The sequence below is a fragment of the Ovis canadensis genome, chromosome 13 (genome assembly GCF_042477335.2).
Source record: "Ovis canadensis isolate MfBH-ARS-UI-01 breed Bighorn chromosome 13, ARS-UI_OviCan_v2, whole genome shotgun sequence".
NCBI classification, from domain to species: domain Eukaryota; kingdom Metazoa; phylum Chordata; class Mammalia; order Artiodactyla; family Bovidae; genus Ovis; species Ovis canadensis.
The window spans coordinates 33,128,031-33,146,701 of NC_091257.1; the positions used below are offsets into that span (position 1 = coordinate 33,128,031).

The window sequence follows — 18,671 nt, forward strand, 5'->3', positions numbered from 1 at the left end:
ACCATGCTCCCATGGATCTGTGTGTATGGAGATGTAATGCATGGCTGTTTCTTGCAGATCCTGGTAAGAGAGCCAGTCTGCTATCACTTAAAGTCCACTGAAGTCCAAAAGGAGGGGTGGGAAAGGCCAGGGCCTCCCTCAAAGAGTCTGAGCCAGGAGTGGATCCTGAGACCTGAATTGGGCAGGATCCCATCGAAGCAGAGGCATCCTCTAGGCCTGAGGGCCTAGCAGGGGACCCACAAGGTGACCCTGAAACACCCCGGGAAGGAGGTGTTGACTGGAAGCATTTTTTCTGCCCAGTGTAGTAGCCAGCAGCTGAGTGGGGTGGTCCGCATCTCTCATCACTTGTGCTCCCCACCCTCGACTTGGCCAAGCCAGCAAGTGGGAATGAAAGAAAGAAAGTGAAATCGCTCAGTTGTGTCCAACTCTTTGCAACCCCATGGACTGTAACCTACCAGGCTCTTCCGTCTATGGAATTTTCCAGGCAAGAGTTCTGGAGTGGGTTACCATTTCCTTCTCCAGGGGATCTTCCCGAACCAGGGATCGACCCCGGGTCTCCCACACTGCAGGCAGACATTTTACCATCTGAGACACCATGAGGAGAAAAAAAAAAAAAGAGAGAGAGAGAGAACCAGATGCACCATTTGCCGGAAAGGAAGTATCTTCTTTGAACGAAAGGCTGAATTGATGAACCAAAGCTTGGACTGGATATCTAGTTTCTGATTTGCTACTGTGTTTTGAGATTGCATGACAGTCTAGTTCCTAAAGACTGAGCAAGAAAATTGAGGAGACTGCCCAGTGATTAGCCAGTGGCAGGGGAAAATTTCCCTGCTGGATCAATTTTAAGGGGCCTTGGAAACAAAAATACAGCAGTGTTATTCTCACACCTCTTCGTTGTGCTTCATGGAAAGACTGGTTTCATAAACAAGGTAAGAGGTCCCAGAAAAGAACCACCAGCTCCGGTTATCTCCAGCGGGGTGGGGACAGGAACTTGCCCCCTTTTCCTCTTATCTGTTTCCACCGTGTTTGAATTATGGAAGCAGAGCATGGGGACTTTTGTAATCAGAAGAGCCGTGATGACAAACATGCCCATCTAAAATACTAGGGCGAAAAGTCATCTCTGTAAGTGAAAAAAAAAAAAAAAATGGTGAGAAAGAGAGCAAGTTGAAAAACAAAATAGCAATCATTGTAGCTAACATTTGTAGAGGCCATTCCATTTTCCAAAAGATTTTCATCTTAATGATCTCATCTGGTTGTTTCAGCAACCCTGGAGATATGCATTTGAATTATTCACATTGTGCAGGTGTAGAAACAGAGACATTCATAATTGTTGGTTCCTTTGCTTGGCCAACAACACTGCTAGTAATAATAAGGCTCAAATTTAAGTCTCTGCCTGTGAGTCCCATATTCCTCCTATTGCATAACATCAAGGGCTGCCCTGAAAGAATATTTAGTTGTCAGGGAGCATTCGCCCAGCCCACTCCCTGTGGAGGGTACGTGGTCCCCTGGTGCACAGGACACGATAAAGCCGTGTTGGCATGGCCTGCATTGACAGTATTTTCCTGAATTATATTCCACTTTCCTCTTTAAAGAGGATCTCTATGTGTTCCCTCCCACCTTCAAACTGATGTTCTTGCTGGATGCCTTGCCTGTCAATGACTCCATCATTTTTCTAGCATCACAGTCTCAAACTTCAGTTTTTTTTTGATTTCTCCACCTCATTTTATTCCAAAGTTGGTCATTTTTAAATCTTTTAGCTTCTCTTCTAGAAGAACTTAGATCTGTTCATAATCCATTTCCATGGATTGGACATCCCCCCTTGGTTCAGACGTTTAATTTCCTACTTGGCTCACTGCCAATTGTCCATTTTTAAATTTGCCCTTTTCTGGAAGCTTTTGTCTGACTACTGAGGCTTCAGCCTCTGTGTTTCCATTTATACACTCTGTGTTATAACAGTCTGTTTACATCGCTCTCTGGCTGTCTCCATCCCAAGAAGAAGGCTGTCCTTGAGGACATGATTGCGTCTTACCTTTTATCACTATTTAGCACAGTGCTTGGCAAAACACTAATTTCCCAATGAAAGCTGAAAGAGTGAATGAGTAGATTTTTTACAAAGGGACATCTTTGAAGCACATGAACTCTGGGTGTCACAAGCGGGAAGAATAGTGCTGGGTGTCAGAGGGAGAGAGACAGCAAGCTGTATCACTGTATGTGGGATATTTCCAGTCCAGGGACTGAACCCATGTCTCCTGCATTGGCAGGCAGCCTCTTAACCGTTGGACTACCAGGGAAGTCCTAAAAGAGAGACCGGTATAAAAGGCCCCTAACACACATTTTCACCCTTTACTTTCAGCCACTCACTTCCAAGAGTTCCACTTCCATAAGGCCTGTCTGCTCATCACTGCTTCGCCCAAAGCCTGGATCATCCTGCTTCTTGCTCAGTGGGACTCCCTTCCTGAAGTTCCTGGGAGCCACCCTCAGGATGCTGGCAGGAATGTCTCCATGCTATCTCTGAGCTGAGCAGAGACCCAGGGCCACAAAGGGCAGCTTGCCTCGGAGAACTTCCCCATCCGGAACAAGCTGGTAGCCTCTGCTGAGATGCTGAGCAGATGACATTCCAAAGCACAGAGAGAGTGAGCTTTTGAAATTGAACTCCTAGCTTAGCAGCATTTTAAGAGGAGGGAGGGAGACTCAGCCGTCTCATGTCAGGGGCAGAGGAGCAGCTGGGCTGGGTGTGTGCTGCTCAGCACACTTGCATTACTGCCTAGAACACCAGCACCCGGGTGCTGGATTGTATCACGGAGCAGCCTTGAGGCCAAGTGGGTCCTTCTGACATGAGCAGTCTGGCTTTGTGGAAGGAAGACTTCCCGTTGTCAGCTGGGTGAGGTTGGGGGGTGGAGGTGGAGAACTTTGGGTGGAGGTGGAGGTGGGGGACTCTGGGTGGGGGTAGAGATGAGGGGCTTTGGGTGTGTCTCAGGTGGGGTAACCCAGGTTGGCCCACTGCCCAGAGGTCCTCGGCGAAGGTCCTGCATGGTTGGTTGTTTTTTTAACATTGATTAATTTGGCCGCATCGGGTCTTAGTTGTGGCATGTTGGCTTAGTTGCCCCTGGACAGGTGGGATCTTAGTTCCCTAACCAGAGATTGAACCCACATCCCCTGTATTGCAAGGTAGATTCTTAACCACTGGACCACTGGGGAAGTCCTGCCGCATGGTTAATTCCACCACAGTGACTGCAATTAAAGCTTCCCTGTCACCCAGCCTCATTGTTTCAAGATTTGAGAATTTCAGACATTTAATCTTGACAAGGTCAAGAAAAAAATATATTGTTCCAATGATCAACCACAATGCATTTTTTCCCTTCTTTACTGAATGAAGCTGCTCAGCCACATTTGCTAAAAAAAACAGTCTTTAAAAGCAGATTCATATCCCCTGACCCAAAGTCCTTTAGAGCTGATTATCTAAGCATGGGTGCGAGGCTTCATGTGAACTCATTTCATCCTTTTCCTTTTAATCATCAAAGATTAAGTATCCTCTGGGCGAGGAGAATTTTTCTTCTTAAGAAATGATTACAATCATTTCCTTGATCTGTTCCCCTTCCTACCTCATTTTCTCAAAGTCTTGGAGTAAAAATAAAAAACAACCAATGACTTCAGTACTTCGTGCTTCTAGGAGAGCCACACCCACTTTGGAGAGACTGCAGAGTGGTCCTCCCAGCTGGGAATCCCAATTCAGACTACGAGCCTCACTTCCTGTGCCTCTGGACTCCTCCAGCTTAGAAGGTCAGCACTCTAGGCTTTGCTGGAGAACTTGACCCAGGACTTTGTTCTCAAAAATTCAGCTGAAAGAACCTCAGGTGGAGACACCTCTCCACACTACTGGCTGCTCCCATCTGCCTTGGGTCAAGTGGCCACTGGCAAGTAGGCAGCTCAGACTGCTTTGCTTGACTCTCCTGCAGATCTGTCTCCAATAGCTCAGTTGGTAAAGAATCTGCCTTCAATGCAGGAGACCCTGGTTTGATTCCTGGGTTGGGAAGATCTGCTGGAGAAGGGATGGGCTGTCCACTCCAGTATTCTTGCGCTTCCCTTGTGGCTCAGCTGGTAAAGAATCTGCCTGCAATGCGGGAGACCTGGTTTCGATCCCTGGGTTGGGAAGATCCCCGGGAGAAGGGAGAGGCTACCCACTCTAGTATTCTGGCCTGGAGAATTCCATAGACTGTGTAGTCCATGGGGTCACAAAGAGTTGGACATGACTGAGTGACTTTCGCTTTCTTACAGATCTGTCTTCCAATAGCTGGGTTTTAACATCACCAGTGGTGCTGCCTTAACTCTGCTCCATGTGTTTCTGGGCTGGCCTTTGAGGACTTGATTGACAAGCTCCCTCATTCTTAGGCTTTGGAGCATGGGAAGCAGAGAGGCATTTGATGAAGGAACCATGGCTCTTGAGCGGTGGATCATGATGCTGGATGGATGGATAGAAGGATGCAGGAGATGGCTTTCTGTAAGGAACTTGGGATCTCTTCCTGCACACTGAGGTTGGGTGACATGGGGGCATCTAGAAGTGGTTTTCCAAGCAAGGTAGTGGGGCTGACACAGCTTCCAGGCATTTCTGGGAACTGGCATAGGACAGCAAGAATATGGTAGATAGTCTGGTGACTACCGATGGACTGGTTGAGGGCAACCTGGACTATTTTGAAGGGAGGACTTGGATGCCCCATGGTTGGGTGTGAAAGTCAACACCACCCCATTGGAAATCACAAGCTGGTGAGTCAGGTGCCTTTTGGATTACACCAGCCTCTAGGGTAAAGACATTGTCAGATGCAAGGGAAAAGGAGATGGGCCCACCGCATCCCATGAGATTTTCTTCTGATCGGAACCAGGTCAATCTGTGTACTTTTCATGTCTGATGATGAGGGATCATTAAGGCTCCTCCTGTTTCTTGTTCTTTTCCTTTTCTTTCATTGACTTATTCTCACCTGAACAATTCGTATGAACTCAAGATTCATTAGAAAAACCACTGTTTTTAGACTTCTGTTTAATGTTGCACAATAGGAAGATCTGTGGAATCTAAATGCCATTCTTTTTTTTTTTTGGCTGAAACTGGGCCTTGGATCTTAGTTTGCTGACCAGAGATTGAACCCATGTTACCTGCAGTGGAAGTGTGGAGTCTTAATCAAAGGACCACCAGGGAAGTCCCTTATGTGCCATTCTAATTTCCCTCAATCTTTGCATTCTATCCTAAACAGCTTTACTATTACAATATTTGTACATATGTTAAGAAACCATCTTTCTCCCATCCCTCTGTATTCATGCACTCATTCATCACACTTAGAAGCTAGTATGCAGATAGCCTTGGGAGAACAATTCTGGGAAAGTGCTGTCAGAGAGGCACTTGTAAGTTCCTCAACAGTGCATGTGGCTTCCAGCCATTAGCAGTTCCATCCTGTAGAGCTTTGCTGTCCAATATGGTGGCCACCAGCCACATGCAGCCACTGAGCTCTCAGAAGGTTAGACACATGCTGGTTACTCAGTCTTTGACGGAAGAGTGAATGCATGATGAATGAATATGGAGGACTGGTTCAAAGGAAGATGTGCTGTATGTTTAAACTATGCACAGGGTCAGGAAGAATTAGTAGGCAAAAAAAAGTATGAAAAATAGTGGTTAATAGACATTTGGTTCTGTCCAAAACTTTCACAGGACATTTGGTCTACACCAAAAGGTTCTCGATATTTGGTCACTTTTCAGTTCAGTTCAGTTCAGTTGCTCAGTCGTGTCCGACTCTTTGCGACCCCATGAATCGCAGCACGCCAGGCCTCCCTGTCCATCACCAACTCCTGGAGTTCACACTTTTGGCCCTGTCCAAAACACCCATGGGGACATTTGGTCCATGTCAAAAGGTCCTTGATATTTGGTCCTGTCCCAAACCACCTGGCATGGATCAAACACGCCCATGATGTTTTGTGTGCATGCATGCTATATCGATTCAGTCCCGTCTGACTCTTTGCAACCCTATCAACTGTCGCCCACCAGGCTCCTCTGTCCATGGGACTCTCCAAGCAAGGATAATAGGATATACTGGGTTGAATAGAATATATCACTGAAATCCATTTCGTCTGCGGCTACTGGAGGATTTATAGTCAGGAAGACGGTTCGCTTGGTGTTTCTCTTGGACAGTTTCGCTCTAGATGGCTTGCTTCCACCCCCTTCACTTCCCTCTCCCCCAGGAAGGGGCACTTCCTCTGGGTACCCTCATCATCTCCATATGTAGCACCTCTCATACCCTGCTGCTAAGCTGCCAAGTCGCTTCAGCCGTGTCTGACTCTGTGCGACCCCATAGAGGGCAGCCCACCAGGCTCCCCCGTCCCTGGGATTCTCCAGGCAAGAACACTGGAACGGGTTGCCATTGCCTTCTCACACCCTAGTGGCTGCCTATGCATGTCTGAAACCATTTCCAGCGTCAGAACCTCTTGAAGGAGGAACTTTCATACCCAGCCCACAGTGCTGTGCTTGTTATAAAATAGACAGACAATAATTAATTGGTGAATACGGATCAATTGCTCCTATTAGACGAAACTTGTGTGAGGCAAGGCATTTACGATTGTTAATGTGGTCTTAAGTATAATACTGCATAGGCATTCAGTATGTGTGGGAAACATTTCAGAGATAATTTCTAAAATACATATGATTTTTAAAATTCCTGGAAATATTTTATTCCTAATTATTAAAACTTTTAAGGGTATGCTGTTAGGTAATTCAATACTGCTCCTACACACATGGGGTGTGTATTTATTTCACACTGTACATGAATGCTGCTGGATAGAGTTGAATTTATGGTCCATGTGGTCACACCTGCCCATTTACAAAATAGGCACAAAACCCAGCTAGATTCTAATCAATTTTCAGAATTCTCTGATGTTTTCAAAACCAATTGAAATCAATCAATTATAAAATAGAGAGATATTTAAGGTAAGAGTCATAATTTTTTTTTAACCAAAATAAGCAGAATTTAAGACAGTAAACACACTAGAAAATATTTGCTTAACGTTTGACCATTAACTGTGATGAGTTTGCTTCTCAGGGGTCTGGGTTTGCTTTTATGCTCATCTCAGGTCGGAAGCAATACAGTCAAACTGAATATTTCGTGGATGTGAGTGCAGTCTGACCCTAATGCATCTTTATGGTTAGACACTAGATAAGTATCTTCGTGAAAACAGGTTTATTGTTTGTGAGAAAAGTTTATGAATTTGACTCAAGACACCAAAGCGTCTGGTATCTAAAACTAACACAGCATTAGTTTTTCATCAGTTATTAATATAGAGGGAATCACTGTATCTAGATAAACTAGGTAGATTTAAAGAAAGACTTAAGGTTTTATCTGGTTAGTTAAATCACATTGTAATTATCAATCTTATGATCACATTTTTGAAAAGCTGTCTAAACATATGAATGATTTAATGGTGGAAGGCATTGATGTACACAAAATGGTACAGGAGTACTTGGATGCTGTCTCTTTTCTGAATTCAGGCCTCCTTCCCCAGTTCAGCTGTAAACACTTTGCTGGCTTGAATTTGTAATGTCTGAATTATAGTTATTGGAGTAGCTATCTTATTTTAAAATCTATATTTTTCTTACTCAAAAAAAAATTCTGCTTTCCACATGGAAGTTCTCTAACTGTGTGTGGGATCAAATTAAGGGAAGTGAGCAGAGATTTGATTGAAGGTCACGAGTCCTGGTCCACACACTAAACAGCTGTATCGCCGATTCGGCAATTTCTCAGAGCCTTGGACTCTTCTCCCAGGCGCTCCCTCCCCCTCAACACCCTCCTTTGGTATCTGGTCCTGACTTTGTTACCGTTCACCCAACTTCATGATGTGTGTGTGTGTGCTCAGTTCCTTAGTCGTGTCCAACTCTTTGTGACCCCATGTACTGTAGCCTGCCAGGCTCTCCTGTCCATGGAATTTTCCAGGCAAGAATACTACAGCCAGTTGCCATTCCCTTCTCCAGGGGATCTTCCAGGCATAGGGATCAAACCTGTCTCCAGCACTGGCAGGTGGATTCTTTACCACTGTGCCACCAGGGAACCCTACATTACAGTAACTGGACTCTACAAAACTATACACTCCCATGTGGCAGCATGCACTAAGTATCTTAACACATTATTTTATCTTAATAATTTATCTCATAATTTATGGAGACCATCAGCCCCACTTTTCAGCAAATAAAACTGAGGCTGGAGAGAGATTGAGTGGCATTTCTAAGGCACAAGTAAATGGTACAATTACTATTTCTACCTACCTCCCAGCATTGTCTGATGTCCTCTGGCTATTCCTGAACTTGCCTTTCAACCAGAACTATTTTGAGAAAGCCCCACTCTAAACTAGTATACTCCTCTCTTTCCAAAGCATTAAAACAGAGACAACATCTATAATTATCAGTAATTGTTGTTGTGGATCCAAGTATTAATACAGAAGCAAGGAGACCTCTGCAAGATTTGTTGTCGTCGCTGTTACAAACTTAATTATTGGGTAGAAATGTTGAAGGTTGCCTCTAAACAGAAGAGGAGTAAGAGAGCCTTTCCCATGAATGCATGGCAGGAAATGGGTTCTCTTTCTGGGTCATCCTCTAGCTTTCTCTGGCTGGCCTTGGGCTAGTGATTTCAACACTCCTTAGCATCTTGGAATAAGATGGGATGATGACACATGGTGCATACTTATTGCACTGCTTTGCCAGGATAATTGATTGTACTGGTCAAGGGTTGCAGAGGAGTGGAAGTACCTTGTGTATGACAAACCGCACTATACCTGGGGCAGTGGAAAGTGCAGGGATCCAAAAAGCAGATTAACCTGTCTAGTTTCCTTAGTTTAAAAAGGGAAGTGGACGGTCACCAACTGTACCTGCTGAAGTTCTCTTAGAGCCCACGGAGCTGTTGATCACTTTCACAAGCCCTAGAGACGCTGGCAAGAATGAATCCACTATCGTTTGGGGCAGACCCGGGCCAGCGATGACTCTGTAGACACTTGCATTCTCTGAACAGAGAGACACACAGTTGCCAGGAACACTGAGATTCCTGCCATAACAGAGGAGCCTCAGTTACTTTTCTTGACGTGGTGTCGGTTCCTCTATTAACTGTCGCGGGTCGCCACACAGGTGACTCCATGCGGCGCTGCTTTCTTCCCCAGGGCTGCGGTGGCCTTCCTAGTGCATTGTTCCTGACTTTGCGTTCAGATTGCTTGGGTTGCCGAATTCTAAGAAATAAAACGATGCGAACTGCTGATGTCGGAGTTGCAAACGACAAAGCGGGTGGGTCACCACGGGGTCAAAGGAACTTCAAGGAAAGTGGTGGCCTGGGGAGAAAGGACACCCCGCAGAGCAGCCCCCTCGCTCCTGGCCTCTGGGGGCGGGGTGGGGGGGAGGTTGGGAGTTGGGAGGGGGTCGGGCGGGAGCCACCCCCCGCGCCCCCCGGACCTTTGGGGTAGTGTGGAGTCAGCCGCGATTCCGCCTGGGCCCCTTCAGCGCCAGGAGGGGGATCCACAGCGACAAAGGAAGCGGGGTGCGGGAGGCGGGGGCCGGGGGCTGCGGCGCCCAGGCTTGCGGGGCGGCGGCGGAGGGAGGCCGCCCCGCGCCCCGCGCCAGGTCTCCGCGTGTGCAGTGTGTTGTGCGCCGGCCGCGCCCCTCCCCTCCCCTCCCCTCCCTCCAGTCTGGTCCCTTCCCCTCCCTCCTGGTCCCTCCCCTCCTCTCCCCTCCCCTCGCCTCCTCCCCGTCCCTCCTCTCGCCGCGTCCCCTCCCCCGCGGCCCGGAGCGAGCGCCGCGCCAGCGCCACACGGCCCGGCCGCCGAGCGCGACGACACACACCGAACAGGTGGCCGGAGGCTGCGGCGCCGCGCGGGCACAGGCGGGCGAGCCCGGGGCCAGGCCGGGCTAGGCGCGGCGAGGGCCACAGGCCGGGCATGCGAGCCGATCGGGCCCCCGGCCGCGGGCCCTAGCCTCGCGCCCCGCGCCCCGCGCCGCGCGCCCCGCGTGCAGTCGCCTCGGCCCAGGGCGCTCCGGGCCCTCCGGCCGCGGTCACCGAGGGGCGCGGGCCGGCCCGCGGCGGCGGCGGCGGCGGCGGCATGAAAGTGACCGTGTGCTTCGGGAGGACCCGGGTGGTCGTGCCTTGCGGCGACGGCCACATGAAAGTTTTCAGCCTCATCCAGCAAGCGGTGACCCGCTACCGGAAGGCCATCGCCAAGGTGAGGGGCCGGGGGCGCGGGCGGGGGCGGGCGGGCGGCCGAGGGGGCGGAGGAGGGGCGGAGGCGCGGGAGGAGGGCAGGCGCCGGGATCAATATGGCGCTTCCTGGAAGGGGAGGCGGCGGCGGCGGCGCGGCGAGGGAGCGCGCGGCGGCCGGCCCGGCCTGCGCCCCCCGGCCGGGCTGCGGGCCGCAAACTTCCCCGCGCCCGGCCCCCGCGCCGCGGCCCCCGCTGTGCCTTCGAGGCCTGGCGGCCGGCGCCCCGAGCCTCCGGGGAGCCGAGCCCGAGCCGCGGCGGGGCGTGCGGAGCCTGCTCCCGGCCGCGGACTGCGGCCCCGGCTCCCCGCCCTGGGCCGCGGGCGGAGGCCGGGCGAGGGAACTTTTCCTGCTGCAGCGGAGTTCGGCCCGCGCGCGGGGAGAGTGGCTCGCTGGTGCCTCTGCGCCACCCCCACCCCCGCTCCTGCGTGCCCTGCCGGGCGGGGGTCCCGGGGCGGGTGGCGGCGCGGCGCCGGGAGCGACCAGCTCCAGCTGGCTCGCGATCGTCGCTGGAGCCCAGCACTTCGGAGACCGAGAGGCCCGGGAGCACAGCTGGCTTCTGGGAGGAGCACGGCCTGGAGATGGGTCACAGGATTCCGAGTGTTCCTGCCGGCACCTCCCCGTGGACCCGTCTGCACCGAGCTCCCTGCGGAGCCCGGGCCGCGCCCCGGCCTCGAATGGAGTGGATTTCCCTTTTCCCGGTGGAGTGATAACATTGTCTCCACTTCCCTGCATTCCTCTACAATGTGTCAGAAGTGAAAAGGCTTTTTGTTAAATTGTTTTATCGTCTGTGTCTGTTTGACAACAGCCCACGCCTCCCAAGTTTCTCTCAAGCACCTGAGGATATTTCCTTTGCGCCAGAGGAACGTTGGTTGGAAAGCACAGTCACTTTAAGAATTCCCGTTTTGTCCCCGATCTTGGAGTGGTTTGAGCTCTGTGGGTCTGAGGGCCACAGAGGAAAAAATTTTTTTACACTCCTGTTTTGAGGAGAGAGGAAAATTAGCCCATGTTTGGCCTTTTAAAGATAATCTTGGGGAAGTTCAAGAACATGACAGTGATGGAAGATGTTGACTTTACTTCACGGCTCTAAGATGTTCCTTACAGTTTGTTGAACTTTTATTGAAAATCAAATAAAATTAGTGGAAATTGGGCACCTGCTTATCTTGAACCACTGTCAACCTCTGAACATACCTTGAGCATTTTAAAGGGTTGTTTATGGGTGACAGTTTGTGATCTAAATGTTCGGTACCAATAATTAGATTGCACATGTACTCAGGAAACCAACAAAATAAACCGTGAGAGGAAAGAGAATAATATATACTTTGCAGTGTGCCCAGGTTCTGAGTACAGAGGAGTGATGGATGTTTCTTGGCTTACATGCTTAAAATGGACCTGCTTAACATTAGTCATTTACATGCTTAAACATTAACATGCTTAACATTAGTCATATTTCCTTATGCACACGATGCATGTGGGTGGAACAGCTTGTTTGGGAGATACAAATGTAGTTGTTTGGGTCATTTGTATGCTCCACAGAAATTCTTAAGCATTTACTGTGACTGAGGCATTGTTCTGGGTGCTGGACATCTGTGAGATCCACTGGCTGCTTGTGGAAATTGGACTGTGAGACTCAAGGAGAGAGGCTACACGGTCCTGCAAGTGAGGGTAGCCAGCCTTCGGACTGGCGAGTTACATGCAGTGGGGAGAAGACAGGCCTCTGGGGTTTTGAGTAGATGGAGTTGAGAGGCCTCGGTGAGGGAGCTGGACTTTGTCTTTAGGTATCAGTGGTGGTGGTTTTGCAATGACTGGGGAGCATGAAGAAGGAAGCGTCGGTTTCTGCAGGGCACCTGGGAAGGCACCCAAGAGAAGCAGCATCAGAGCTGAGTTTTGAAGGGTAGGCGTGAGACTGATTATTGTTCCTGGTGGAGATGGAAGGAAGGAAGGATCATGCTCAGAGAGTGACGGTGTTATTGGAGTTGGATATAAATGACTCAGAGATGATTCAGGGGCTTCCAAAATTGTTTAAATTCTCTTTAAGTGCAATTCACAGTTCAGCAGGTAAATTTTAAAATGGGCTTTGTGGTCTACAAAGTTCGGTCATCGGATCACAAGACTGTTGACTCTCCAGTGTTGGATGAGCTGGAGTTTCTTCCAGGTCCATTTGTATTTTTTTCCTCTTAAATGATTAGGTAGTGGCTAAGATGAAACTTAGTGGTTCTTTCCATTTTGCCCACCTCCTTTAAAATGGTTATGAAGCAAACACTTATTAACACTTGTTTTAACTTTTATCGTCTTATCTCTTCCTTACCCCTTACTGTTGAATAGAACAAGATAAATTTTGTATGAAGAGCTGGGTAACTGGGTAGCTGTAGAGTGGTGTTTGGTTGCTAGGTGACATGTGCCATCCTGAACTCCCATCTGGTGGGGGAGAATGGGGGAAGATCATGTTTATGGCTTTGTATAAAAACCAGCTAAGCTGGAAAAAGAAAGAAAGAAATTAAAGGAAAAAGGAAAGAGAAAGAATGATCCCAAGCCACTAAGACTTTCTCTGCGGTGAGCATTTTGTGGTGTGGTGGGGCTAATTTTTGGCATTATATTTAAGCTGTTTTCAGGTTAAACAAATACGTTTTTCTGGGCAGTGGAGTGGTGTGACTGAATACCAGAAATGTCCTCAATAAACAGATATTTGAAGGCTTACAGTTATTCATAGCACTTTTTTTTTTTCTCCAGTTAAAAACTGTTTTTCTGTTTATGATCCCTGATGGGTGAAAATTGGTTGGCTGTTATTCCCCATCCACCCATCCTCATCCGGACCATCTCTGAGGAGGGTGCCCTGGAGACATGGAGGACCCTGTCATATGGACTGTTCTACTCCTACCTGTGGCCTGAGTCATCCATGGTCCCTGATGGACACAGGGTGCAGAGCACCAACTGCCCGGACTGTATAGTGTGGTCACTTGGCTTCTCAGGGCTTTGCCTGCTCGCTCTTTATTCTCAGTGGATCAGGGCTGGCCTGAGACTTCCCATTTTTTCCTGCTGTGCACCTCAACTCTGGTTAGCAGGAAAAAAAAAAATCTCCATTTTTTTTTTAAAATTGTTTATTTGTTGAAGGGCTACTGTGTGCAAAATGCCATGCTCTATGAAGAAATGTAAGGCTGAATTCATGCTCTCAAGAAGAATGTAATGTGGGCAATAGGGTGAATATATTAAACTATGAATAACAGTAGGCAGTAACATTAATTAGCAACAGGGTGGTGCATACAGAGAGTAGCTGCTTCTGGATTTCAGAGATGGAAGTGGTCATTATAGCCTGGGGGTGGCAATCTCCTGGAATCCCTGGGGTTTGCATATACTAGGCTTAGTCAGTGGGAAGGCTGGCCTGGATTTAGGACGACACTTCCTAACTGGGTAGTGGGGTGACCCCCAAAACCACCTGCCTGGCCTAGGAGTCCTGGTTTGACAGGTGTCCGGTGGGTCCCGGCGTCTGAGTCTGGAGCGTGTTGGCTGCCATGCTGAGGGGTGAAAGGGCGGGCATTGCCGGTGAGCATCAGAGCTAGTTTGGCTCCTGGGCTGCTGTCCCGTCAGATGGCTGCAGGACCAAGCTGAGGAGGGCCAGGAACGCCAGGATGAGACCCGAGGCTTCGTACAGTCTGATGGTCCAGGGGGACTGAGGTGTTTGGGCAGGACTAGTTCTCTTCTGGGCAGAGGACCAGGATCACCTTCAGTCCACAGAAACGCTGTTTTTTTCACCATTTAGCCTTGGGTAGACCAGCCCTACCGAGCCTCATTTCCTCATCTTGAACAGGTTCCTCCCCTGCAGGGTTCCTGTGAGTGCTGAGGGGTGATGAATGGGCAGCTCCTCAGCTCTGCATCTGGATCCCTAATTGGTTTCACTCACCAAATGGTTTCACTCACTTGACTGCCTGCAAGACTTTTCCCGAGTAGTCTGCTAGTCCTGTTTGGGTTTTTCCTCTTTGCTCAGAAGACAGTGTGTAATTTAATTAAAGAATAGGTAGGAATGTTAATATTTGCCTAAGCAACACCACAGTCAGAAGAGCACATTATGTGTGTGTGTGTATAAAGTAGAGAATGTAAAAATCACGGCTGTTACAGCTTTACTCTGGGTTGACTTCTGGGCCTCCATTTTTTGTGTGTGTGTAGGGGCCACTGCTTCTGTTCCTTGAGCATGGAAACCTTAAGAGTTATTTAATAGCAATTTATCTGTGGCTCAGCTGGTAAAGAATCCACCTCCAATGCGGGAGACCTGGGTTCCATCCCTGGGTTGGAAAGATCCACTGCAGAAGGTAAAGGCTACCCAGTATTCTGGCCTGGAGAAAAGAGTCAGACATGACTGAGAAACTTTCACTTTCAGTTTAATGGTATAAAGAAACCCCACAAACATAAATTTATGGGCGGTAACTTTTGAAAATATACTTTTCTTTTTTTGGGGTGAGGAGGACTGTTGATTACCAAAACCATGTAAGTCATGGTTTGTACGAAGACTCTTGTGTTTGGTGTGTGATTTCTTGCGGACAGATGGATGACCACATGTTGTTACACATTCGCAAGGTTATTGAAACTATTAGGAAAATAGGAAACTTTTAGGAAATTGTTGCAGAGTTTGAATGACCGTATTTTTGAATAGTGAAATGAAGTACATTTTATTATTTTGTTAACATTTTCTCATCTTCCTCTTCAAAAGGAAAAAAACAAGAAACATGTCTGAATGGTTGATCTTTCTAAAATGCACCTTTCCATGTACTCTTCTGCTTAAGGACCCCAGTATCAGCTTTCCCCAGAGGCCAGGTTCTGCCGCCTCAGCAGAGCCTGTCCCTTGTAGGACCCCTTCTGCCTCTTCCACCCCAGACCCTCCCACTTCACCCCTACCCATTCGGCCTTGCTTGCACTTTCCTGCCTTTGCTCTGGCATTTTCAGTCCCGCGTAGATCACTTGCTTGCTTCACATCTGCTACTCTCTTGAGCCTCAGCTCAGCTCAGGCTGGCCCCGCACCCAAGGCTTGTGGGGGTCTGCCCCCCCCCCCCCCCCGCCCCCGCTTCCCACAGCTCCCATACTGACCTGGAGGAATGTGCTTTGTTGTGGGTGCTTCAGGGGGTTTGTTTTGGAACAGAACTATGCCCCTTCTCCTCCTGGTGAGGTGCTTGAAGGTGATGGTCCTGCCTCAGTCTTACTGGTGGTATCTGCCACGTAGTCATCTTACAAGCTGAGTAGGTGCAAAATTGAGGATAAATACATGGCATGTATTCTCACACAAAAAGTGCACTTTTGCTTGGAAGACTGTATGATTTTGAAGACTTTAAAATTTGGTATGTTTGGTGTATTAGGACAAAGAGATTGATTTAGTGTGGTTTCAGGGTACCTGGAAGTTATTCTTTGGTATCATTTGTTTTCAAGGAGTTTGGTCCATTTTTCAGCCAGAGCAGAGGAATCATCCTGGGGTTTGCTTCTGGCCTGTTTCAAGGCTGGTGGCCAGGGCAGTGCAGGAATCTGGCCTCAAGACACACCTGTGCTGGGTCTGGCGCTTCTAATTCTGTCAGTTGGGATCCGTGGGTAAGTGCCAGGAGTAAACAGAAATGTTTAGGATCTGAGATTCATAGGGAGAATCTGGCGATGAGACTTGCTTCTTGGCTTGTGGCGAATGTGGTGAATTGGGCACGGGAGGTAATGTGTGCATACGTGCACAGAATCTTCATCTGTGCTGGAAGGTTTGTTCAAGCCTAGAGTTGGATGCAGGTGGGTGGTGGTTAACACTTGAAAGATGACCCGAGCCCTCTGCCCTTTTTCAAGGATGGAAAGAAACATCCATCTTGGAAAGTGCTTAGTCTGGGAAAGTGCTTTCCCCAAGTGGAGGTGCTTTTCCATGGGGTAGAGGTGGGCAGCCCACACAGGTGACTTTTCTCCCACTTGGCCACTCACGTAGCAGTCCAAGTGGCCATCAAGGTCAATGGCAGTGGAACAGGGCTCAGAAAATTTATGTATTTTACCAATTTTTGGTATCTTTTCTATTTTACATGGAAAAGAGAAAAATCTTAATAAAAAGAAATGCAAAGTTCTATGATCATAATAGGAAGGTGATTGTTTTTTGCCTTATAGTCATTATTTTATCCAATTGAAAAATTTTTTCCATTTGGAAGGATTATGGAAAAATGCTTTTCCTTCATGGCTCTGTCTTCCTATATCTGACCTTCCATCTTTATGTGTTCCTGCCATTAAATATTACTTTTGTTTATTCTTTTCTCCTCCATCAACTAATATTGTAACTTAGAAATACAATTTCCAGCTTCTTTCCAAATGACTTGAAATGTGAATTATTTAGTTTTTTCACTCTCAACACTAGCTTATACACACACATGAGAAATTGAAAACACATCATGGAAAAAATATATACATGAATGTCTATGACATGATTCATAACAGCCAAAAAATAGAATAAGTCAAATGCTCATCAACTGAATAAAATGTGGTATATCTATACATTAGAATATTATTAAGCTGTAAAGATGAACGAAGCTGTGATGCATGGCTTACTAGAGATGTACCTTGCAAACAGTATGCTTCGTAAAGGAAGCCAGTCATAAAGGCCCACATACTATGAGTCCATATTTACAAAATGACCAGAATAGACAAATCTGTAGATATAGAAAGTAGACTAGTGGTTGCCAGGGCCTGGGGGTTGAAGAATGGTAGGTGACTGTTCATGGGGATGGGGTTGATCTTTGGGATGATGAAAATGTTCTCAGTTTAGATAGTGATGATGGTGGTATGCCTCTGTAAGTATACTATAAACATCACTGAATTGTACACTTTAAATGGGTGAATTTTGTAATATATTGTTATGTCTCAATAAAGATGCTAAAAAAAAAAAGTCTGCATAAGCCCCTGTGGGCAGAGCTCCATTTTTAAGGTATTTTATGAGAGTCCCATAAAACATGTTTTCTGTGTGAGAGATGTTCAAATGAAGAAGGGCTATTTTTAGGAGTTTTCCATACAATGTGTGAACCTGCTTTCTCGAGGTTGCCTGCTTTCTCCCGGTGCTGTCTGCTAAGCCCCTGACTGCTGAGAATCCGCGTTCCCTAGTGCCTCCGTAAAGGCTTCGCCAACTATCCATTCACCTGTTCTGCCTTGTTCTCCCTCAGCCCAGTCCACCAGCTGCCCTGGCGGTTGATTCAGATGACCTAAGATGTCCATCATGGAAGGACTTTTCCAGTTCTTGGTTTTGAGCTTTGGCAGGTCCCACAAGCTTTGTGCGCATCCGTTTTCCCATCTTCATCTCCCCATACTCAGAAGGTCTGGGCCGGGCTTCTGCTTTCTGTCCCCCTGGGCAACAGCCACCCTGAGTCTGCATGGTTGGTGGTTGTACCCGTGGGACCATCAGGCATGAGAGGCTTTTCAGAGGCGCGAACAGAGTAGATCTCAACTCCCCGGACCCTCCCTATAGAAGGTTTTGCTTCCTTTACTTTGAAATGATGGACTTGACCCACAGGTCAGACGTACGCTGTTTGAAAGTTAGGATGTATTTTGCCTGGACTGTCCCTCAGAATTCCTTACTGTCCCAAGGTAAATATCTTTTAAAATGAATTACATGTTCAGAAGTAACTTAATAAGACTGTGTCCTTTGTGAAGTGTAGCTGAAGGCATGATTCTGCATGGTTCTAAATGTATGGCATGTGTGTACACATACATGCACAAATGTATTCATGAGTTTGGTATTTTTATGGTGATATCAGTTTAAGGGGTTTTAAAGATGACTGTTCCCTACTTTTAATGTTCTTTAATATTCAGAAATGATAAGGCAAGTTTTTGGAACTCAGGTTTATTTTTTCCTGGTGTGTAGTTTTTCTTATTTTTTACTGCATCCCTGTACAGGGATCTGAAAAGACCTCTTAGAGATATTCTATGATACAAAGCAATATTTCCTTCTCTGTTTATTTTAGAAAACAACTCACTATATATAAAAAAACCTAAGGTTCCTAAATACTAAAAATATGTGGTATTAACAGATGAAAAACACAGAAAGGCTGTTTCTGTGTAAGTGTTTGAGATGAGAGTGGGCTATTTTGTTCTAGTTCTTTGCAGTATACAATAAAAACTGGGAAATAGTTTTTCATGTTCATGATTTAATTTTTTTCAAATCTAATATTGAATCCAGAATTTACAAATAATCCATTTCCCAGGGAACACAGGAAGGCTTTTAAGATATAACATTTGTAATTCTTTTTTTTTTTTTTTTTTTGAGAAAGGCTTCTCTAATTTCTTTATTATATAAAGATGAAAATTTGGGGTAAAACGTTTTAACAATGTTACTGAGATATAATTCCCATACCAAACAATTAACTCAGTTAAGTATACAAGTCAGTGAATTCTAGCAAATTAGCAGAGTTGTGCATCCATCA

At 47.2% G+C, this 18,671-nt stretch overlaps 1 protein-coding gene and 1 long non-coding RNA gene across 27 annotated transcripts in view; one reads left to right on the plus strand and one right to left on the minus strand.

Moving 5' to 3' along the window:
• Nucleotides 1-799: 799 nt before the first annotated feature.
• On the minus strand, nt 800-9,678 carry LOC138416926 (uncharacterized). The gene is made up of 3 exons (XR_011247900.1): nt 9,464-9,678; nt 8,893-9,243; nt 800-1,120 (listed from the first exon to the last, which is right to left on the minus strand). It is a non-coding gene; the product is annotated as an uncharacterized lncRNA (long non-coding RNA).
• A 110-nt stretch (nt 9,679-9,788) lies between these two features.
• Nucleotides 9,789-18,671, plus strand: part of PARD3 (par-3 family cell polarity regulator) — a 572,731-nt gene continuing 563,848 nt past the window's right edge. For 15 of the 26 annotated variants that reach the window (XM_069546412.1, XM_069546422.1, XM_069546409.1 and 12 more), the window contains exon 1: nt 10,105-10,227. In XM_069546412.1, coding sequence (XP_069402513.1) covers nt 10,108-10,227 — 120 coding nt within the window. In that variant the 5' untranslated portion in view covers nt 10,105-10,107. Of the gene's footprint in view, nt 10,228-18,671 lie in introns of all 26 variants that reach the window. The other 11 variants (XM_069546411.1, XM_069546421.1, XM_069546415.1 and 8 more) reach the window with 6 other exon arrangements.